The 25,241-nt window shown below is 38.6% G+C and overlaps 1 protein-coding gene across 1 annotated transcript; it reads right to left on the reverse strand.

Moving 5' to 3' along the window:
• Positions 1-11,947: 11,947 nt before the first annotated feature.
• Positions 11,948-21,259, reverse strand: LOC149921129 (acetylcholinesterase-like). Its single transcript, XM_090162112.1, has 5 exons — positions 21,255-21,259; positions 18,953-19,343; positions 17,317-17,623; positions 15,276-16,101; positions 11,948-12,200 (listed from the first exon to the last, which is right to left on the reverse strand). Exons 1-5 carry the CDS (start codon positions 21,257-21,259, stop codon positions 11,948-11,950), a joined length of 1,782 nt encoding a protein of 593 aa, XP_090018238.1.
• Positions 21,260-25,241: the final 3,982 nt, after the last annotated feature.

Genomic DNA, 25,241 nt, shown 5'->3' on the forward strand with positions numbered 1-25,241 from the left:
ACGGTACTCGACCTTTAGCGCCTCCCGGGCTGCATGGTCCCTGGTTCTTTGGAACCTCCTCCTGAGCGTTCGTAACTCCTTCCTCTTCTCACTGAGTTCGCTCGTCCACCAGGGAGTGGACTTGTGCCCCTTATTCTTACGCAACCTTGAACATTCTTTTGAACGCTCAATAATGAGATTATTAATCTCCACCGCGCATGCCTCGACCTCAACCTCATTGTTGAGTGGAGACTCCATCAACCTCTCCAAGTCAGGCACGATAATATCTTGTAACCTTTCAAGATCGATATCCTTGACACGAATTGCATTCGAATCATTCTCCAGGACAAGATCACCAATTTCAAAGAAAATGTATTTGTGATCACTGCATGTTTCCTCTTTGCTGACACGCCATTCAATTACTCTACTCGCAATTGCCATACTGGATACCGTAAGATCCACCCAACTCTTACCATTAACGGTCCAGAACGTCGGGCCACTACCCGGATCGTTCTCGACATTCAAATCAAACGAGTTGAACAAGTCGATTAACAACCTACCCCTCTCATCGTGATGCTTTGATCCCCAAAGCGCGTGATGGGCGTTAAAGTCACCACACAAGATAACCTTTTTTCCACTCTGTACTTCCAATTGATTCGCAATCTTATCGATATGGAATTCAATGTCATCATTTGGTGGTATGTAAATGGAGAACAGGCATAAGCTTAGATTCCCCAAAAGCACGTCCACCACAACCATGTGAGAGTCTTCGTAGAGCACGATCACTTGTGCCTGAGGGTTGAAGACAGCTACAGCTGCCTTTGGATTGTCCTGGGAACATACGATCCTTGTTCCCATGGGTAAACCTATTACCCGACCGTTAATTGCATATGGTTCCTGTAGTAAGGCAATGTCTATAGAGCCTTCCTGGCAAGACTGCCTAAGCGCAGAGGTTGCAGTTTTGCCCTTGCCTAAGTTGACCTGCAGACAGCTTAGCTTCCTACTCACCTCCATAGTTGGTTCTACTCTTTAGAAACTCCAACTCCTTCTTATACACAGGACACTGGCCATCCAGGGCTGAATGCGCAGTGTTGTGTTTGGTATTCTTGTCCCTATTACTCAGGGCACAGTTTCTGCAAGTTTTAAGATCACTCTTACAATCCTTGTAGCTGTGATCCTCTGAGCATAGGGAACAATACCTTCTATTCTCAATGCACCCACCTTCTATGTGTCCAATCTTCATGCACTTAAAGCATCTTGGAAGATACACATAACTTTTGACTCCAACCACAGAGTAGCCCAAATTGAGCTTCTTTTTCGCCTTCCACGAATTAAGCAGGGCTGGAGGCCCCTCCAGCACCCAGTTAACACCACCCTTCCTGTTCCTCAGCGAGAACTTAGGGACAATATCCGTCTCCTTGCAGGAGAGCTTATTGTTGCTTATAAGCTTAGCAACAATTTCTTCCTTTACGATGTCCTCATCAACACCGTAAAGGATAACCCTAGGGTTATTGAGCTTTGGAGCTCTAACACTAACTTTGTCTGCCAAGGCAGCACAATCGCTGATTCCCCTCTTCAGCTTCTCCATATCCTCAGCGGTTTTGACCTGTACCACCAGACCCTCATTCCTACAGGACCGGACACTCTGAACACTTATTTGCAGTTTGGAGGGATCAACCTCCTTCTCTAATCTCTTCTTGAGAGAATTAGAAGTCTCACCTTGCTCTGTGGGATAGAGCAGTACCACATTTTTTCCCCTTGGCGGAACCTTCGGTCCCCCTTTCTTAACGGTGGACTTTTTCCTGCCCTTGGTAATTTCAGGAACCTTTGAACTTACATTACTGGCTGCAACAGTAGCGAAGCTCATTTTCTGCTTTCTGAGATCTTTCACAGTCTCATTAAGTTGTTCAAAAGCACCCTGCACCCTAGCAAGTTCCAGGTGACTGGTGTATACCATGGTCTCCACCGCTTTGAAGACCGTCCTGATCTTCTGTGCAACTGCCATTTGCACTTTATTGTCCTTGTTGCAAAGGACTCTATCTAGGGCGAGGAATTCCCTAGCGAGTGTAGCTTCGACACTCTCTTTAACCGCCTCTTCTACCTCTGGAAAGTCATTTCGAGGTCGCTTGGACCTCTGGAAGACAGTGTCTTCCGAATCGGAAATTTCTTGAAACTCGAGGAATCCAGTTTCAAGGTAGCTGTTTTCGGTAGCCATAAAGAAAAACAAAACATTTCATCTACCCCACTCACCGCCCACCACGGAGCCCAACATGGGTATCTTGCAAGCAAGATAAGTGATATGAGAGAGATATACCCAGGCACGGATAACTAGCAGTATCACGATGCCCAGTTGGGCATACAGGCTAAAAATGATCTCCTATATTTATTGTACATATGAAGAAAGTTTCATGCTTTCATCACAAAGTGAAGTATTCTGGAGATATCCGCCCTACTATTACATAAATGAAAATCAACTTCGGTAAATGAAATTCATTATGGGTAAACGCAATTTATTTCGGATAAATGAAATTAAATTTGAATAAATACCATTTAATTTTGATAAATTTAGTTTAATTGGAATAATTGCCATTTAATTGGGATAAATGCAATTTAATTGCGATAAATGCTGTTAAATTTTGGTAAATCAAATTAATTTTGGTCAAATGAATTTCAAATTGGTTAAATGTATCTAAATATCGGTAAATGCAAATATTCTTAATCAAAAGGGACGGTAGTCTCTATGCAAGGTCCCGAGCACTATATTATCTCGAGTCAGAATGAAACCGATTTTACCCCCTCGTATCTCAACAACTATAGGTCGTATCAAAACAAGTGATGTATCGTTTGAAAGGTTACAGAAACGTGACAAACATATACGAATTTCATCGAACAGGGTTGAGGCGACGTTACGTAGTAATGGGGCAAAGTAAAGGCTGGTTCACACGGGCAGTGTTTTCCTGATTTTCTCTATTTTCTCGTGTTACCACCTTTTCCCGTTGTTCTGGCGCACGGGAAAACGACTGTACACACGGACAAAATTAAATGGATTTTTCCGCCGTCAGCGCTGCCGGTTAACGAGAAAACGGAGAAAAAAATTTTGAAATATCTCTACTTTTTTTCCCGGTTTTCTGAAGCACTTTGAGCTCGACTAATCAGCGAGCGTTTCGCTGTCACGGGATTTTGAAATTCTTTAAAAGTAGGCTTAAGAATTTTTGCGTCTACCACGTGACGGCATAACGCTCGCTGACTGGTCGAGCCCAACGCCCCTCAAAAAAAGGTTATCCGTTTTCTCATTCCCCGGCAGCGCTCGCTGTGATAAAATCCGTTAAATTTTGTCCGTGTGTACAGTCGTGTTCCCGAGCGCCAGAACAACGGGAAAAGGTGGTAACACGAGAAAATAGAGAAAATCAGGAAAACACTGCCCGTGTGAACCAGCCTTAAGGCTTAATTTTTCTTCTTCTTCTTCTTCCATCTTCTCCTCGCACACCGCTATACAGCAAAAACTACTCAACCGATTTAAATGAAATTTGGTATACAGTTTGAAATTAAGCTCCCATTGTGTTCTTCCAAAGGAGAAGTTCATATCTGGTACAGTTCTTGAGTTACGGCGACAAATGTACAGTTTAGCGAATCGGTAACGAAACCATGGAGTAATAAACACATAAGAAGTACTAAACCGGAGCGACCAGCGATTTAAAAAAATTAATGCAAAAGTTTGAGGGTTGATTCTAGGTGAAAACGTGGCGCTATGTTCGAAAAAATAGTCTTAAAGGTTAAAATGCCCGCTATAACGGATATACTTGAAAATTATGTATGCAACATATTTATAGGTGGATTGTAGGAAACAAGACGTACGACGGTCAGAATACACACAATCCTTCTAATGTGTTAAGTTTGTTTGAGCTATTCACAGCAACCTGCAACGCCGGTATCACAACCAAAATATATCTACGGTCACACATATTTACATTTATTTGTTACTTCTAGTCATACTTTGAAAGCATCGAATATTCCTTCGATCAGTGTCACTCTTATTTTTTACTTCTGATCACACTTATTTGTTACTACTAGTCAGCCGTTGAGTGTCTCACTTATTTCTTCTGGTTATACGACAAAGATTAGTTCGATCAGTTTCATACTTATTTGTTGCTTCTGATCACACTTCTTTTTTACTTCTAATCACACTTATTTGTTACGTTGAGTGTCACACCTATTAGTTACTAGGATCACACTTATTTGTTACGTTGAGTGTCACACTTATTACTTCTGGTCATACGCCCAAGACTTGGTTGATCAGTGTCATACTTAATAGTTACTTCTGGTCATACGTTGAAAGCGCAGCTCACTCTGAACGGCCTTGAAAAACGCCAGAGGGAAACGGGCGCGTAGACCTCTATAAACAGGCGGATTTACAATGTTGGAAATTGCGGGGGTCCGTATACACTGCCCAAAAAACCTTACTTGGAATTAAATTTAAGGAACGTATTTGCAATTCTAGGTTATATGTAAACCACAGCTATTCAAAAATATAACTTTCGTGAAAATCGGACTTAAATTAAGGAACGTTATGTCGACTTTCAGGCGGAAATATAAAACCACGAAAATTGGGGTCCCGTAAATTACCCTGAAAACTGTACTTAAATTTAATATTTACTGATATAACCGAAGTTGTAGTTCAACTGAATGCTAACCTATCCAATAATATTTTTTAACGTTATCGGACTTAATTTTAAATAAAATATCTACCACATAAAGCGAAACCACCGAAAATAGTAAATTGGGCAAATGCCCAACTTCTAGGGCTCCGATTTGAAAACTTTATGAAAGGCTATCAATGGCGATGCATGTACATTCGAAGGAAATATCATTGACTCTTCTAGCCCTAACCGTTGAAGAGGTATGCGCGACACGGCGGCATCGGCATCGGCATCGGCTACACTGTACGTGAGACTAATGCACACAAATCCTTAGAATTGTGTGTAACAAGTAGGCCCAGCAGTCCCAAATAGTAGTCTCACACGAGCTTAAATAACAAATATTTGACAATTTACAAATTATAACACACACAAACAGACATGTATGCGGAGGTAAAAAACTCCAAAATGTGTTTATTTTATCAAACCTATTCGTGGGAGAAGTGACATCAATATTCGGAAAAACAAACAGCTTTATGAAAAGAGTAATACGCCTCTCGGTAGTCTGCGGTGTACTTATCACGAAAGACAGCATTAGCAAAAGCTAAATCAAGCTGAGTCCCAAGTTCTGTGGAAATTCTGTCTTTAAGCTGCGGCATAAGTTCCATCTCAAAACGGGGAAAAAAGCGTGTAAGTGCCGTCTTTGCGACCAAGAAATTAATATTGAAATCCCCGATAACAACCGTGGGTATACGGGAAACATATTTCGCCAACAATAAAGGTTCTAAATCGTCAAAAAGTATTCGCAAACTAGCAGCAGCTAGGGGACTTGTAAAGAAATACCAGCGCTATTTCGGTTCCTTGAAATTCGCATTCCACCCAAACACGTTCGACGTGGGCAATTGACGAGATTGCTCCCGTAGGAAGAAGCGGCCGGGTAATTCGCCCTTCGGGAGGCACATGTGAGACAGACGCTTTTATATAAACAGAGGAACCAAAAGCCACCCTCTGAGCAACACCTTCCGGCAAATATATTCCACCAATATCAGTAAATCCAGGCAAAGAGATGCCATCACTCTGCTTTGACCATGTTTCAACAAAGCAAATGATCTCGGAGCTCATAATAAAGCTATCGCTCTTCACATCCGCGACGTGTGCCCGTAGCGACTGAACGTTGTGGAAGTAAATGACAGGTTGGAAAAACAACATTGGCAATGGTATCCGACGATAGGATATCAGCTCGAGATGTGGAAGAAGAGGCCGATGACATTTTAGGCCGAATATACATCACCGTAATGGTGTTCTTTGTAGCCTTTGAAATATTTTGCAGGCCCCAATAAAAATTAAATTTGCCAAATAAACATGTTTATTGAATTTTCGTTATAACTTTGCTTAACTTTTAGATTTCGCGCACCAATAAGCAATAAGTCCTATGGTTAAATTGCCGCCTACCCAATGCTTTTTCCCCGCAACAGCGTACCCATAATAGCCCAATTTGGCCAGGGTATGAATTCATATTAAATTCAACCCCCACGCCTCCTATTCTCGCCACTTAGTTACTCCCAACTCTTCGGAGCGCACCCCCCCCCCCCCCGTTCTAACCAGCCCAGCAACGGGGCAAACATCGTTCTCGTACGATAATACATTTTACATCGTGCCAGGATATGGATTAATATTCAATTCGACCCCACGCCTCCCCCGCAATTCTCACAACCTATTCCCAACTCCTCTAACTAGCCCAGCAACGGCAAACATCGCTATCGTACGATAATACATTTTACATCGTGGCTGGGAATACATTTTACAACGTACGCATCGTACGATAATACATTAACTGGACATCCCGTCGCCGAGAGGGGGAACCCCGAAAAAGAAGCCCACCCCCAGTTATTTATTTATTTTCAATACGAATTGGTATGGGGCCGAAATAGATGGCGATACTGTTCCCACAAATTGGGTTGAATGCCGTTACCGTCAACGGCGGTGGCGGCGACGGCGAAACTTTGCCGGTCACAGGAGTCTTACTCTTGCCTATACTAGGCTCGTGTAAGACTAAAAAGGGGCGCTGAGTTCGACAACAATAGTCTTGCGAGTGTCAGGGTGGTGGTTGTCCGCCATAGGGCCTGTCGATAAATAAGTCCAGTTTATGACGTTTATGGGAATATAATTACAGAAATAGATTAAACATTCGAATGCTACTGATTTATAGAGTGTTGTCGTCTGAAACCCTGCGACGACACCATTGTAATTTGCCTATTGATAAAAAACGGTAACTGTCATGTAACGTCACAGCTGTAGTGTTAATAGTGGCCGCCAAGTTTTCAAAATCGTATCAGACGACTACACTCTAAGTGAAAGAGGTGCAGTGAGTTCGAAGTGTCCCGCCAGTGTCAGGGTGGGCAGTGTGCCGCCAGAGGGCGGTTATCGATGCCAATGAGTAATAAACACAGTACAAAACGTGTAAAGTTTAATAACAATCGTACAAGCTTATTTATTAACATAAACAAGTTGGCAAGCCAAAATATACCTCTCCTCGGAATAGTTTTTAATTTTCATTGAAGGGTAACTGTATCCGTGGTTCTGCGGTAGAACGCTCACCTGTCGTGCAAGAGGGCTCGGGTTCGAACCCCGGCCGATTAAAAAATTATACTACACCCAATGACAAAAAGAGGGCGCTTTTGGAAAAACCTTTTCCCTGATTCTAAGAAACTGCGTACGCAGTGATTACCCTTTGCCCCGAAAATGCGAACGCGTTCGCAGGCCTGCCTGACAGACAGACCCACAGATAGACCCACAGACAGACACGGTGGTTGTATAACCCCTCCTAGGGTACAAAGTCCCCTTGGAGAGGTAAAAAATTAATTAAAGAGCATAATGACGTCATATTTTCAAAAAATTAAAGTAAACAATATCTAAACGTACACAATGTTGGCGAAAGAGCTAGGCAGTTCTCAATATTCCAAATAGGTGAAAGTTCACTTTCCAATTTTGTTTATTAATATTATTTCCGCTTTTTTACGTTTACAGGCATTATAATAACTTCACTTCTATTGTTATAAACAAAAAGGCGTAAAATCCACCCAAAAACCATCCGGTTAAAAATGGCAAGATCCTTTTAACAAAAACGTCACGTAATATATTACTCTAGGCCATAAAAGTAGTGAAATCAAATAACGGGCAAGATATGTAATTATATTCCAATAAATGTCATAAACTGGACTTATTTATCGACAAGTGATGTGCTCTGAAGTAATATGCTAGACCTTGCGCGTCCTAAGTGTTTTACTGAGTTAAAATCCTTTGTACAACCATAAAACATTTCAAAGAGAATGGCTAATTGGTATATGATTTTTCAAGTTGGGTTTTGTATTTCCAATTAATCTCCAATTAGAGCAATCATATTCCAATTGAGCCAAATGAGAGACCCATTGGCCACAATTTTAAACTAATTGGTGTATATAGTTTTTTCTGAAGGATATATTGGTACCAATTGGTATTCCACCATCCCAACCGGGGATTAATTGGACTCAATGGAGGATGCATTGGTTCCAATTGGGGTACATATATTCCAATTGGAAAATCAATAATTACCACTGAGTTCCAATTGGTATATGATTTTAACTCAAGCACGTAGATATAGAAAGTCTAAGGGGGGGACGGGTTATAAAACAACCAGATGAAATCGCGAGCGCAGCAAGCCCAAAATTTTTCGTTAGCAATAACGCATATTTAAAGTACTGGCTAGACTCGGACGAGTGATATTGACATTTCCGCACGTGTATCAAACGAAGTTTTTTAATACATTGGCGAGAAAATGATAATAAAACAAAGAACAAAATTGATATTGTTTTGTCCTAAGGGGGGGGTTTGAACCCCCTAAACCCCCCCCCTTATATACGTCCTTGTGATTTTTCCAAGTTTGGGTTTTGTATTTCCAATTGATGCCCAATTAGAGCCATCATTTTCCAATTGAGTCAAATGAGAGACCAATTGGTCACAATTTGAAACGAATTGGTTTATATTGTTTTTTTCATAAGGGAAAATCAAGAACTTGAACTAACTGATATAATTAAGCTAAGTTATAATTAATAAAAATGAATTAAAACAGTAATATTTAAAAAAATTATTTTTGCATTTAATTTTAAACTATTATGAATCAAGTCGGCTCCATCGTAATATAAGTTTCAGATATAATGCGATTTACAATTTGATCGCGCTCGGTAGTAACCTGGCTAAAAAGTTGTTACTTAGCAAGCTATCAATTCCCATGTACATATCTCACTCTAGCGGTTTTAGAGATATCTAATGATTAATGATCTGGAACCCTAATTTTCCAAATTGATTAATTCTCTATTTCTCTTAGCTCTATCACTTATATTTATCGACTTACCTGTTTCAAAGACACGCTCTCGTTGACCAAATTTATATTACGACCACGAGAGCTTTTAGCTAATAGCCTAGTTGATTACTATTAATATTTTGCCTTTCAAAAATTTGAATAAGAATTCAAACACCTATATCACTAATCTACTAGTATAGTCAATCTTTCAATTTGGAATCAAATAATTGTAATTAAGAAATAGCATATGCTAATATGCTGAATGTAGATGGCGACAGCGTCGCTACTTTCATGATGTTGGAATGCTGTTGCAAACGATATTTAGGTCATAGCACGTTATTCGAAATATATACTAAAAATGGAAATACTAGTTTACCAAATATGAGGTATAATCCATTACGAAATTTCACTTTTTAGGAGATTCAGAGTAATCGTTGAAAATAACGATAATGTAATAATTAATTTTATTCTTCAGTGACGTCATGTTGAGGTAGCTTTTACAACTACTAACAGAAATCCGTTAGAATCAACTTTATTTTTATTCATTTCTAGCAATCATTATAAAATATTATTTTACTTTTATTTTTATTTAAAAGCTGCAAATATAATTCAGCAAAAGTATATAATATATATCTTTCTGAACAAGTATCCATATAGACCATAAAGGTGAAACATTCAAACATGTAACTCTTCGCGGGTAAGAGGTATTTGCAAATGTGCCCGAATTTACTACCAAAACCGGAAAGCATACACGGCATCACGGCTCAAAAATTGCCGAGTGTAGTACTCCACCTGATGATGTAATATGTAAGCCATATTTCACGAGAAAGTCTTTATAATGATGTATTTTTCTGCAATATTCTTTCTTCTTAAAACGTTTCAAGAAGTATAGGGAGATGGATACTTCAAAAATGGTAGTAAGAACGAACGTCTGCGGATTCTAGAGGTGATTTAAAATCGAAAATGTTCTATGACATTTTGTCCTACGAGCCGCCGTTTCGGAGTTGAGAAACAATTCCTGTATGAATGCCCCTATTTAAGCAACGTATCTAAAAAAATAACTCCATTAAAAAGATTTCATTTCTTTCTGAACGATAGGTATGCGGTATTGAACTGCGCTTCTAATAAAGAAAAAAATTAACGTGCTTCCTTTTACAATTTAACTTTTGGACTCTTCGTTCTGGTTACCATGACAGCCAAAACATTTTTTCTTTAGTGTTAATAAAGCATCAGTCTTTATCGCTTTACCGACTTCACGCACAGAAGAAGACAGTGGTATTCTAAAGTTTTCTTCCATGAGCGAGTCCAAAATTTTTCTTTCCGTTATAAAACAATTAAAATCCTGAGGAGGGACATACTAATTTTCGCAAGCAACCTCTTTTTGCCAACTTTGCGCAAGTTTTGATATTTCAAGAAATAGCCAATAGTTTGCAAATCAAATACTAATTTGCGCAAGATTTTTGTAAAATTTTATCAGATATTGATAATTTCAATTCTATTTACCTTAGATATCATACTTTGCAAAAATATACTATTTTGACGAAGGTTTTTGCAAACTTTTCCCAATTATTGGTGTTTTCAATTATATATACCTCAGATATCATAGTTTGCAATATCAATATCGTGTGAGGAATTAACATTCGACCGATTCGTCAGGTGCTGTGAGCTTGAATTAATAATATGCTAGCATATTATTAAGCTAGCATATTATTAATCCAAGCTGTGAGTAAGATTTTCCGCCACCATATCTAAAACTTGTTCCATAACTTCCGCTGGTGGTGGTCGACCATGGTCAACACTTTGAACTTCCCGAGTCTCGTAATCTTGCCTGAACTCTAGAAATTACACGATAATATAGATGTCATCTGTTTGGGAATAAGTAGGCTGAGTACTCTGCCATTGCTAAACCGTAAAATTAAATGTTATTAACCCCAAAGAAAAAATTTTTTTGGCTTTCACCAGTCCACAAAAATTGGATCGTAGAAGCCTTCTAAGGAAGCGCGTGAATTTTGTATTTATTAGAGCGAAGTTTATTCTCGCGTGCCTATCGTTATGAATGAAATAAAATTTCATTGATTGGTTATTTTGTTAGATACGTTGCTTAAATAGAGGGCATTCATATAGGAATTGTTTCACAACTCCGAAACGGTGGCTTGTAGTACAAAATGTCATAAAACGTTTTCGATTTGAAATCACCTTTAGAATCCCTGTATTGCATTAAATTCAGAAAGCGAGACGTTATATACTTCTGATACCACTAATAAAAAATAGACAAGAAAAAATCACATTAGACGTCTAATACTTATAGTAGGAAATTATATATTTTTACACTTGGAATGTTTAAGGAAGATGATCAATGTTATTTTCATACAAACGGGTGTGTTTTACCATGGACACTGTATATCTAACCGGACGGGAAAAGCAGCGTAATAGAGGTACCCCCTCACTGTCCGTTTGCGTCCTACTTGGAATTAGCTGAATTAGTCGGCCGTACTCGATTCGCAGGGCCGTCAAGGTCATTCGAAAGAATGTAAACCCCCATTTCAAACGGAACGTTTTGTCGACCACGTGACGAATTATATGGCCTTGACAGCCCGAAACTTTCAAAATTCTTGAACCTCCCCCTTTACAGAGAGACGGTGGCGGCGGCAGGTGATTTTGTATGGTCGAAGCTACAGCTTTTCCCGTCCGGTTAGAGATACAGTGTCCATAATTTTACAGCCTCGTCTCAAATAAAATATCTAATTACCTTTTTTAACCATCTAAATACGTGAATGTATGCGGATCTAGACAAGTTTCGTCCAGAACATTATAAATTCTTCCAGAACTTCAAAGAATCTATTTTCCTAGTGAGTGTCTTTTATTAGCGCTATTCCATTCGTCAAATTTTAAGCCCCGCCCATTACTGCACGATGACCTTAGACATTTGAAGTGTATATAGATATAATTTCGTGTTATTACTTGTTACTTACGCTAATAATGTTTCTATACTAATTTATGTGTAGAATCTATTTTGGTCAAAGCTGATAAGAATAGGTTTTCCCGGTAAGGGTTTGTGTCCTTCAAGTTTGTAAATCTCCGGAAAGATTTCGTTCCAAAAACGGCATTTGTGCTTGTTGTAGAACCCGTTGGACAGCGAACGGATGTCCAAGTTTAAGTAGTTCCCTTCCTCGCTGTTCAGCGGTTGCCAAAACGGCAACTCGTCCTCTTCTAACACAGGAGCGTCAGCGGGGGACTCATTAGGATCGCTATTAAATGGGAAATAAACAATACTTAAATGTTACAAATTGGAGCGATATGGAGAACAAGATGTCACGGACATTTGAGTACGCACACTCCCACTAATCATTAAACAGAGTACGAACTTCCATTTATATTGTGGATCAACGAATTTCACACATCGGCCACCATGTTTAACGGAAGCTAAGAGTAATTGATCTTACTTACCTTAAAAACAAGTCAGGTGCTCGTGCTAGAAGAAAATTGTTTGATTTAGTTTATATCCCTTTTATCAGAGAAATGCGTAATTTCTGAACCTCGGAGTGCCTAAATTGAAATAGCTATTCTTAGCGATTGATACATAATTTTATTTTCTAACACTGCGAGGAATAGTTAAATTTCCAATTTCTGGGACCCCAGGCGTCCTCAATATCCGAGGGGCAGATCACTTTTCATACAGCTAGGAGGAACAAACACAAGGAGAACGCAGCTAGCCTTTAAACATGCTAACGCAGTGTTGTGTACAAATTTCATTGGACGAGCCTTTACGTTGAACGTTTTACGAAAAAAGGGGAAGACAATTTCCGAATTTTCCCCTTCCGACGGCAACAGGCGCTAAAGCGTCTAACCAATGAAAAATGTACACAAGAAAAAGAACGACTTTTGACGGGTGGCGTTCTCCTTGTGTGGGGTACTGTGTTTGTTGCTCCTAGGTTACACGATGTCCTAATAATCATGATTAAAAATTTAATAATTATTTAATCCTTTTTAATCTTAGTACAGCCAAAGCTAATCTGACCATGATTTAATCATACGAGGGGGTCCTACTAATAATTTAAGTGAGATTCCCCTCGTCAATATCACAGTGCAAAGGTAGTCAAACAAAAAGATTCATATTAAAGGGGATCCAAAGTTCGGTGGCAAAATGTGTAAAGTGCGATATTTACGGTTGACTCTGCCCGCCTCTGCCAAGGGGTTGGGGGGAAGGAAAAACATGCTCAATTTTCTTTTCTTTTTTTGCCATCGAACTTTGGAGCCCCTTTAATAGTTTACGAAATACCATTTGGCTCTAAGCCTTGGCAATAAAAATTACCAAGTTTCAAAACGTTACCCAATAAAACCGTGGCACGTTACAATCGATACAACAAAGAAGCCCCATCCCGTTAGAATAGAATATCATCGTGTTATTTGCAGTAGATGAAGAAAGGCTTTCGTGCAATGTAGACGAAGTTTAAACCACATAAAATTATATTCAATAACAAACCACTTTCTCATTTCTAAAAATCAAGAGGCCGCTTTTATAACGCGAATACGTGATAGCATATGTAACATAATTCCTCATAAGTATGCCACTGTACCTTAATTCCATTCAAAAATCTTCACTAACGGTTTGTTTCACCACGAACCAGTAAAAAAGTGGACTACGTTAGATTTTAACCTTTTTATTCATCCTAGTAATTTTGGGAGTTCCACTATTGGCTACTAACATATTTATTTAAGCCAATGGAAAACCTCTAAATTGAGAAGGAATTTTTTGCGTCGAAATTTTAGTCAGCCCAATGAAATTCATAAACTCACTCAGTTTGTGCGGAATCTGCGGATGAAGTTAAATAATGAGTAGTTTAAAAAAGAAAAGGTTGGGGAAAATGACCCACACGGTTCGGTTCAGAGATCACTTCCCGAAAATGGAACAAATCATCGAAGTGGGTTATTCCACCAGCGTTATTAAAACCCATACCAAGCCTAGAAGAGTTAGGCTTAGGCTCAAAAGAATCTGCACAGACTCCAACCTAATTTTAGATGCGCCAGAAAAGCTCAACCTGAATTTCAACTGTTTTTTTCAATAAACCTGCTTCTTTTATTTGACAATTTAAATTTATTTTAGAACGTGAGTCTCCGAAAACTTCATTAATTGCATTAACAGCGCTTGACATTATATTGAAGTTCATTTTAGCTCCTAAGCCTTGTTCAAACCGGTTTGTTTACTAAAATAATGGCCGCACGGTACTGACGAGTCCCAAATAGGACGAAACCGGTCTACCGTAGGATTTTCTGGCTATTTTATTTTATTTAATTTAATTTAATTATTCACTCGAAGATCTATTTGGTCCGAGTTTCGCGGTTTTTGTTTGCTCGAAGACCTATCGGTACGAGCTATTAGTAAGTTTTTAAATTTCTTCAAATTTATTTAGGGTTTAGCTTTATTATCCCTTTTCATTATGGACTTATCTACTTATTCGCCAATTTTATCAGAAGTAGAGCTAATTGAGCGACGGCATAATCAGCATTTGAGATTCGATGACGTCAAATATTACATCAAATATGACGTCAAATATTACGTAGGGTACGGATGACGCAATATCTGTGAAACAAACCGTTAGTGAAGAAATAGAGCTAGTGGCATACTTATGAGCAATTATGTTACATATGGTGATAGGCGTGACCTAAATCGGAAGGCTGGCTACTGTACATAAGCGTTCAATTCCAAAAGCGTTTTAAGAATTCTAATTAGCTATCGTTACGCGAAGTGTAAAGAAATTTGGTGCAGCGACATTTAGTTTGTCTGAGCCAGGGAAGTGAGTGCCTTTAGATTTTTAGTCCGTGCCAAGACGGATCTAGAGGAAAGAAAATAGCGAAAGGAATAGAAATTTCATCTTGTGATATGTTAGGGCTAATAACTTCCGGTAATGATAAAAAGAAAACTTCGTCAATTTCAATACTACTATAGTTCTTTTGGAAAAACCAAGATAGGTCTAAAGGCGGATGCACACATAGCCTTCGCGCGCGAAATTTCGCTAGCAAATCGCTTGCGAACCGTATGTGTGCATCCGCCTTAAGGCCTCCGTAATGTTACAGTTTATCTTCCTCTTCTATATTTCCTTTTGTCCAGAGCCGCGTGAGAAATTAATTCGATCGCAAAGCGAGTTGCCTCTGTGAATGTAGAAAAGATTTCCACACCAACGCTTTTGTTCGCCAAATTTTTTGTTTTTTTTTTTTAAATTTAATAATTAGGTAGACACCATTTTCATACGGAGGAACTTGGTTGCGCGACCCGTGGTGGTCAACAATGTTTAGTAAAAAATAATTGCCTCGCGCCATCTTACCCAGTTCTGGCAAAATTGGCCCAGTAGCGGATTATCCTTCGACTCAACAACTTCGAAGTGAGTTTGAAATTTTTGTTCGTATCCAACGGTTCCCCGAAGACCAAACTCAGGTCAGCACCGTGTGGTACTCCCATCCATTTCGGAAAGTCCAGGTCCTCGATCCTGTGTTTAAGTCGATACTTGAACACTGTATTGCTGGCGTTGAGCATGGCCTCCTCAAACTGAAGCGATGGGCAGTAAAAAGCGGCATCGGTTCCGGCTCGAATCGCCAGCTTTAGGAACCGCGTGTGCGGGTCTTTTTCATTAACGTCGTTGTACAAATTCCAAGCTAAATCCAAAATAACGCTGTCGTTGCTTATACCGCACATTCCTTGAAATATTTCTCTTAAGTCTTGATAATCCGGTTTCACTTTTTCCGTAAACGTGAATACGTAAGGGTATAAAAGCAGTAGAAACAGAGAAGCTTCGTCTTGAGTAAAGCCTAACAGGATGTCCATGTTGATGTAGTGCAACCCGTTTTTGACCTTCAATTCCGGGTGTTCTTTGATGTACTCGCCGTCCACGACGGGTTTGAAGAACATGTTGTTCGCGTAACCTTCGACTGGCTCGTTATCCAGTATATCCCACCCGTCTTTGGATAGAAAACACTTCAGGGTTGGTCCCAAATCGAGCACATTGTATGGGCATCCTAGATTACCGGCTAACAGGCTGGCAGACTCCAACAAACTTTTCCTCGAATCGATTAAGCTCGACATGTGAGCCACGCCGCTTTCGAGTATGGCGCGTTGGAAAAATGGTCGGCTCGATTCCAGCAAAATATGGTGGCCTGTGAACGGATAATTATACATTTCTATTAGTCATTTTCCATTAGCATTACCACGAGTTACAAATATCCAGAAACGATTGTAATAACAAAAATTTATTTATTTACACTCAGGGAGAATTGGTGTGAGATACCGGAATGATTTGACTTTTAGGGAAAGGAGCTTACTCTTTGATCGGGAGGTGGATTGGGTCAAACTTGATTTATCGTTGCACCTGGGAAATCAATCCTCATATATCACCGGTTGTCTCAGCATAATACTAGGGCTGTGCGGGTATTGATACCCGACCCGATACTCGGTCGGGTATCGGGTCGGGTATCCGCCCCGATACCCGAAATTTAAATTTTTAAATACCCGAAAGTGATCGGGTATTAAATTTTTTACCGCCAAATATTCGGGTATTAAAATTTTCCCGCCAAATATTCGGGTATTCAAATTTCCCGCCAAATATTCGGGTATTCAAATTTTTGCGCCAATTACTGTGAGGTATAAGCAAACTGAAACTGAAACTGAAACCAAAAGTATGCGCATAACGCGAATCCCGCACCTTTCTTTCCATATTTCAACATATGTCTTTAATGAAACTGTACTAAAATACTAAAATAAAAGGATTGTTTTTGAATTTTGGATAAATAAAAGTTTAATTATTTAATTCCCTTAAATAATGTAACTCCCCGATAATTACCCGTTATTTTTAGTATCCGAATAGTTATTTTGCTTAGGCTTAAATACCCGAATACCCGATAAAAATTGGCTACCCGACCCGATACCCTAAAGAAATATTTCTGATTTACCCGTAGCCGACCCGAACCCGAAAAAGCACTACCCGCACAGCCCTACATAATACCCGGCGATGACGTCCACAGCCGAAGGAGAACCCCTTCGCTGAGAGTCGCGCACCACCCCTCCAAAAGGTGAAACATTAGAACGACCAACTCCCACATCTCACACAGTCGAGGGGATAATGATAGATGTACCACCACCGACAAACCCCCAGCCGTGCATTAAAGGGTAAAAATCAACGCCCATCACCGCCTGCTGGGCTACGGCGCCTCATACAGATACACGCCGTTGCTCTATGGTAAAATTTTGGCTTAACTTTTAAGGATTGAGAATTAGATTAGATAAGTGTAAACCATTGGAAAATAGGGAACAACGTTCAATTTCGACACTTTCTAATACTGTACTATATTTACATTTGATGTAACCTAACTCACCGACGCTGGAAGCTCCGGCGCTCTCTCCGAAGATAGTAACTCGCTTGGAGTCGCCACCGAAGGAACTGATGTGATCTCGAACCCATCGTAGCGCCATAGCTTGATCCATGAGTCCCGCGTTACCCGGCGCTCCATCCATACCCAAATACAGAAACCCCAGTGAAGAGAGTCGGTAATTAAGAGTCACTACTATTATGTTTTCTTCGGTGGCTAAAGTCGAGCCGTCGTAAATCGGGGAATTCGCAGTACCCATCACGTACGCGCCTCCGTGGATCCACACCATCACCGGCAAATTAGAACCGCTATTCTGTATAAAATAAGAAATACCATAATGAGATGTTTGACTTTTTCGCATTACCTGTTCTTTATATCCTGCTAAAAGTATTTTGTGATAAAACAGGGTACCCGACGACTTAGTACTTGTGTTTGATCAATACTAATTCGCAATTTTGCGAGAAACTGACTACGAAATGAGTCTGTTTCTTCAATAATGTTTCCGATTCTAGAATGTCCGTTTGGAGTAAATACTCTCTGTGCAGGTCCGTATTTTGATCTAGGCCCAATAGACAATTGCAGAGAACCCTTATCTTTCGAATGGCCCGGTTTCGAATGTTAAGTTTATTTTCAGTTCTGTATTCCCATATAAACTACGCTTCAATAGGCACTTAGACAGAGTATATTTAAACAGAGTATCGAAAATGCTTTAATCTAAACAAATGTCCAATACCTATTTTTTTATGTACTCATGGGTCCTGTGTTATCTTAAATACCATTACTCTCTCAGGTATTTCGTTAAAGAGCCGCTGTATAGGAAAGATTTGAAAATCCCCCTAATTTCCCAACAGATGTCAGTCACAAATCAGAAAAGGAATTGTTCAACCATTCCGTAAATTATGACCTATAATTGACCGATTTGTTGAAATTAAAGTGATAATGAAAAAAATAAAAAATTTTAAATATTTAATTATTTTTATATAGTAGTAACAGATTAAAATCGTTGATTAAAATATGTATTAAAATGGACGTATTACTACTATTATTTATACCTATACTCAGAAAAGAAAAAAAAATAAGTATAGGGGCCCGGTTTGAAGATCTTGCTCAGAGCCCGAAAATCTGGTAACACGGCCCTGTCTGGGTGCTTTATTTTAATAGGTACTATTTCATTTACTTACGGTACGGGGGTATATAAATGTTGAGAGTGTATGTTCTCAATACAACTTAGTACTTTGCAGTAGGTACTATTTCATTACCTCTGCCCTTGTTGCGTGAGCGGGAGTAATTTTGCGCAGCCCACCAAATTATTAAAAATGAACCACTCCCTATGATTTACTATTTGTAATAGGAAATGCACTAGTTCAAAAACATTTTCCAAATACAAGTGTTTTGTCGTAGAGTAACCGGTTTTAGCAAATTCCGATTCGTAAATATTGTGGCAGATATAAAGAATTTTGGGAGTAGAGAGCTGCATGGGAACGGTTTTTAGCATCTCCCGCGGAAATCTCGGGTGGTTTCTCGTGTTCGGTTAAAGAAAGGGAGTTTGAATGGGAATTTTTTCTACAGGAATGTTAACTTGTGTCCGTCAATTGTAGCTCTCTGCTCCTAAGCATTGGTTTCATGGAGTTAGAACTGATACCATTGGGATGTACAAGTTTAAGTAGAGACAATCCTCGCTGGGTTGTTTATCACCGAATCCAAAGTAGTGCTTGAACACTGGGTGCGATTGAATCAACGGGATTAGCTTTTGCATACAAGGCGCACTTAGCTCTGTACAATCAAGGGTTGCGTTATGTGGCTTTATTTGTAAAGGTGGCTTGAACCGGTTGCGACCGATGGGAGGTTCGGCAAATGGTATTCCGTAAAATACTTTGAGCAATTTGTTTGTAGGTGATTCGCGGAGGAATCCTCGATAAGAACCGAGTTTAGTTTCGACAATGACTGACGGTTCCTCGACCAACCTCGAGACGGTTAATGTGGACAACAGGATTACACCAAATACCAAGCGTAAATTCATCATATTCTCGTATCTATTTCAAGGAAAGAATCAGAAAAAATTCTTTAAAATAAAATGAATAAATATTAAACATTTCAGCAAAGATAATAAGGACCTCATACCACAGATTCTAAAACAGTGAGCTTTCCGATTGTCGGTTTGTAACGAGGCGATAATTACTCACTTGCGGCACGAGAATAATCAATCCTTAGAGTGATCCCCGAGGTGATCCCTATAGTTGGTTACCATGGTAACTGATATTACTACATTTTTAGGAGTTCCGACCGGAAGTTGGTAAACGCTATTGATTACGCCCAGTATACTCTCGTTCTACTTACCCGACTGGCACGTATTAGGGCTGAATATATAGCTTAGGTCAAACGACATTTACGTTGGCTATGATAATAAACCGGAATATAATGCAATCCTAAAAATAAATGTACTTTATTTATATTTAAAAGCCCCATTTTTAGTGGGGCACGAGTGGCGTTCTATATAAGAATGCCATTTTTAGGGTAACAGTAAATTTATATATCAACAGATATGAAATCTGTTTTTACACGTCAATGGTCTAAATGCGAAAATACCTATCTCTAGCTGTTTCCGAGATATTCGCCAAAAACCACAATAAAATTGTGTTCATTCAACTATGAAAAAATCATTGGATCAAAATTTATATAACAGTGCGCCTGGGATATCAATCATCCTATATCACCGCTATTCTCATCATAACGCCCGGACAGGAGACGAAACAGCCAGGGGCAGCGAGTAACGCAAGCCACTCAACTCCGTATTTCAAGTCGCCAGACGTCCAGAAGTTCGCGTTTAAGAATTTTCCTGAGTTGCTGAAACTGTCTATTCAAATATAAAATGTTTGAACTCCACAAAATATTAGACTATTGTTGGCACCGCCGCTACAACATCCGAAAATTTTCGTGATTTATTTTTATGTATTTAAATCCTTTGGCTCTTGAGAATACCACTATCGCGTTCTATAAAATAATTTTAAAATAGGTTCATGTTTAATTAATTGGAAATATATATATAACGACAGATATTTTATGGCTAGTTAAAATAAATTTAAAAGAATTATTTACGTATGCAGTTAGAGTTTAAAGGGGCTCCAAAGTTCGGTGGCAAAAAAAAAGAAATTTGAGCATGCTTTTCATTCCCCCCAACCCCTCACTCGTAAATTTCGCACTTTACTAACTTTACACACATTTTGCCACCGAACTTTGGAGCCCCTTTAACTAGCCATGAAGTATCCGTCGTTATATATATACATGTATTTCAAATTAATTAGTATTCTAGCCATGGCCAAATTAAACATCTACGATTAGGTTCATGTTTAACTTAAATTTATCATAGAGAATAGGTCGATTCCGAAAGTCAATCGGTGAAATTTCCCTTCACCCTATCTTGTGTAGACTCACTTCCCCTACGTCATCACATACTTCATTCTATTGTCAATTTTTAGATTGGGAAAGTGGGAGAGCAGACGACGCTATTGACGTAGGGGAATTTAGTTTTTACAAAATATGGTGATGGAATTTTTAACCACTGACTCTCGAAGGTTTTACTAAAGGTTATATTCCCTTTAACCTAAATTAAATTTTGACTGGTGCCCAGGATTTCTACTTCCATCAGGCTTCAGAGAGACTTTAGTTAAAACAAATTATGTTATTTCAACTTAATTTAAAGCAAATTAAGTAACACTAAACTGTAGTTAAAGCAGATTAAAATAGACTAACTTTAGTCAAAGTAAACTAAGTTAAACTAAACGTAAGTAAATGTTAAGTTTAACTTAAGTTTAGCTATAACGAAACTGACGAGAATAATATGTAAAAGAAGAAATAGACCAACAATTTAAAACAGCATATTTTTCTTTCAAATTGTTGGTCTTTATAAAGTTGAACTAAAGTATCTAATACTGGATGCCACATACCTCATAGATGAGTCGACCTCGTTTCTTCGATATTTGACAAAACATAACACGACAACACCCGTGTATTTTAGTTTTAAACATTTAGACCCCACAAAAATCTGAACGAGACTAATAATAGAGAGATTAAGCCCGTACAATGAAACGCGAACGGAACACGCGTAGAGCGATTAAAGTTAATTTCAACCATTGACGTTTTTGCCGTAATCTGGTTACTTATCATCATGACCTTATTAAGGTCACGTGAAAGCCAATTGAAATTGAAAATAAAAGTATGACACCGATTAAGGTTTCTAATTCACAGACGTTTAAGCGCGCCGAGCTTAATCTCCCCCATTAGAAGTCAATTCGCGTCTTTAATTAATATGACTTTGAACTTAGGGTGGAAGTCGAATAAGTTTTATGACTTTGAGCCAAGTTCGATTCTCGAATGATGATAAATTCATTTAATGAAGATAGAAAGATAAATCCGGCCTTGAAAATTGTCATTTTAAAAAAGGTACTTTTTTAGAATCGAATTTAACACAAAAAGATTACAAATACGAACCGTGATCGTATTTATCTTTAGAATTTATCTTTAGTTAATTGTCCGTATTGGAGAGATCCTAAGTAATATTATAAAAATAAGTTTATGGTACAAATTTTCCGCACAGTGTAAATTGTATATTACAATATGCGGATCGGTCTACAATGATATGTTTCCAGATAAAAACGAAATTGGTTTTTTTAAAAAAGAGCAAAAAATGTCAAGGTTTTCTTCCTTGATCATTTAACTCGGGGCTAAAATAGTTTTTTTTTATTAAAGACCCTCGACATTTAAAAAATAACATAAACTAAGTAAAATATTACAACTGTTTAGAACACTTTAAAATGGTAAGCATTATTTCGTGGAGGGCATATTCGCTATCAGGTTTCAGTAAAGACAGAGCTGTAGAGAGATGGTTTGATCATTTAGCAATTCTGCCGTAGAAGAGTTTGGCTAAAGAAAAAGTGGCAAATAGATGGCGCGCCCGACACTGTGTTGCCCCTTCAGATGCAGCCTAATTTATAGGAGATAGCGGGAAATTTAAATTTTACAAGCTAACTTTTAGGAAATGTATTTTTTAAATATTTATAATTAATCAACGAACATTTAATTATAGTTTCTCAAATATTTATTTGAATTGAAATACAAAATTTTTACTAGAATTGACAAAGGAATATCACTGACAGTAGTTTTGCCTTTTGGCTCTTAATTAGTTTAAGTTCGCTTAGATTGTTAGCAATTTTCAAAAATTAAATTGTTAATTAATTAATTTAGAGATCATAAAGAACCGAGTCTGATCGACACGAAAACTGGTGTTCCCTTTCCTTAGGTACTCCACTGTAATGAGATAAAGCCCACAAAATATCTGGAGGGGCTACGTACCTTTTGTAGCGCCATCCGTGGGAGAAAAATATTTATCCAAATAAAAAGTCTAAGTAATCTTAGTTTTTCTTTATTTGTCGTTAATAAACTTAGATGAATATATATATTATTTCATATAAGTGTAAAATATTTATCTTAAAAGTGAAATGTGGATAGAGATGAGTCGGGCCAACTAAATTTTAGGTCCGACCCGGCCCGGTCTGAAAAGAAGTAAAATATATTTTGCCTGATCCGAAAAAATCATAAAAAATTTTACCCGGCCCGACTCGAGCCGAAAAAAACAAAATACATTTTATCCAAACCGACCTGACCCGCAAAAACAAAATAAATTTTCCCCAACCCGCAAAAAAAAACAAAAAAAAATTTACCTGACTCGAAAAAAAAGTAAAATATTTTTTCTTTCAGAGATTTTCGCGAATATATTTAATTTAATTTTAAAATAAACAATACAGAGATTAGAGGGAATATAACCTCAAAGTAATTTTAGGGTTTACCGTGTCAACAGACCACTAAGCAGCGCCGGAAATGTCAAAAGGGGCTGTTGCCGCTGTTCACAAACTACACGACGCAAAATTTACCACACTCGTAACGAAGAGCAATTGGAAATAGCCGGCCCTCTCAATTACGTAACAATTATTCAAAATTAAGCTAATTTATTTATATTGTTTTTTTCTCTAGAAAACTAATCATACTATTATAAATGAGAGAAATATGTAAGATTCCGGGTATAACTCAGACTCTACAATATGTGACGTAACATTTAAGCGACCCCACCCCCTGAAACAGTTAATAAGGATTGTACAAAACCGCCCCCCCCTTAATGCGATACCTAGTTTGTAAACGTCCCCAAAGCCATAGAAGTAGCCGGGGTGACGGACAGAAATACTAGAGGTTATATACGCTTAATTATATAGTTATAATTTATTATTGAAACTTCAGAATAGTATTGGCTCGCTGAGTCAGGGCGAAGAAGTCGTAGAATAACAAGTCATTTTAAAGAGCCACTTAATGTTTTTATCGGCTAGAGACGAATCAACCAGTTTGAATGGGTATAACGGTGTACGTAAAAATTACTCCGGGAGTCCGGTAATCTGAAAAATGAGGAAAAAACAAGTATTCATATTTCTAGAATGACCACACATTTGCTTCTTCGTGATACTGCTGAACATATCGGTCTCACCTCAAGGCTCAAGGTAATAATCTCCAACGCGTTCTTTACAGAAAAGCCTCTTATTTTAGGGATTACCTAAAGTACTAGAAGTTACATTCCTTTTAATGGAATAGTTATGCCCTAACCCGAAAGTATCTGTACTGTAAATATGTACTCATCCAGACGTAGCGTTAATGAGCATACGTCCGAGCGTTCTTTCTATATACACGCTTTTACGTTTACGCTTTTCCTGGGTGGATTAGTAGCGATTCCACTCTCATGGCAGCCTTCTAGCTTGCCCGTTTTCCTTGAGATTACCAGATAGAGCAGTGGTTCTAGTCTCATTTATATTTCTATGGGTACCATCAGAAAACTATATAGGTATACACTTGGAATGTCTAAGGAAGATTTTTACGGCCGTGATGAAGCTCGTAGAAATGGGCGTGTCTTAAAGCGGGAAAACTCACGAGTTCGGTGGCAAAATGTGTGTAAAGTCAGTAAAGTGCGAAATTTACGGTTAACTCTGCCCGCCTCTGGTTGGGGGGTTGAAAAGCATGCTCAATTTTCTTTTTTTTGCCACCGAACTTTGGAGCCCCTTTAAGCCTAGTCATGGTTATTATATTATTAGCTTTCCTGATTATCTCTTTTATAACCATACAAATACCTGAAATTAGGTATCACTACACATTATAATTACTTTAAAATATTTAGTACGATAACAAATTGAGGTTTTTAAATCCATTGTTTTATAAGCCTATTTTGCGCGGGAAGATCGCCTATTTGTTACCATGACGACGCATTCTTTTCTCGTCAAACCTCGAGCCACGAATTATAAATGTCGTGTTACGTCTTACACTTGACGTAGTTAAGCCCCACCTTTTTCTCGATGCGCTTTCGTATCACCTTCCCAATGGAACCTTCGACTTTCCAAGTTTATACCTATATAGTTTCCTGCTATCATTGACGTAAACAAGGCCCCCGCATACCCGGCAATGCAGGAGGGTCATAGGGCTTCAGGGGCCCCCTAAATTCCTATCAAATAATATGCTAGATACAGACTAAAACCCAGAAAACAGTTTCGCGGGGGAGGGAGGGCTAGGTTGTCTTAGCTACGCCACTGATATCTATTTATTCAATCTGCTCACAAATTACCGAACCTTACAGTAAGTGATTTCTTCGACTCAAAAAAGCCGTTAGCCGTAAACAAGAACGATCCCGATTTCTCCAAAGACACCAGCAAATTCATCTGCAATTAAAAAAATTAAAAGTTCCTTTTTTAAGTCATTCGAAAATCTACTTAATCCCCAACGGCATTAATAATCAAGTCGGCCCAGCCGTAAATTTGTTTCACATCGATCGTGTTGACCATTAGCATTTCCCCTCTAACGTGCCGAGACACAGAAAAATAACCTAAATTATGACCCGGGTTCGA

Source organism: Leiobunum rupestre, chromosome 11 (assembly GCF_980474605.1).
Source record: "Leiobunum rupestre chromosome 11, qqLeiRupe1.1.hap1, whole genome shotgun sequence".
Taxonomy (NCBI): domain Eukaryota; kingdom Metazoa; phylum Arthropoda; class Arachnida; order Opiliones; family Sclerosomatidae; genus Leiobunum; species Leiobunum rupestre.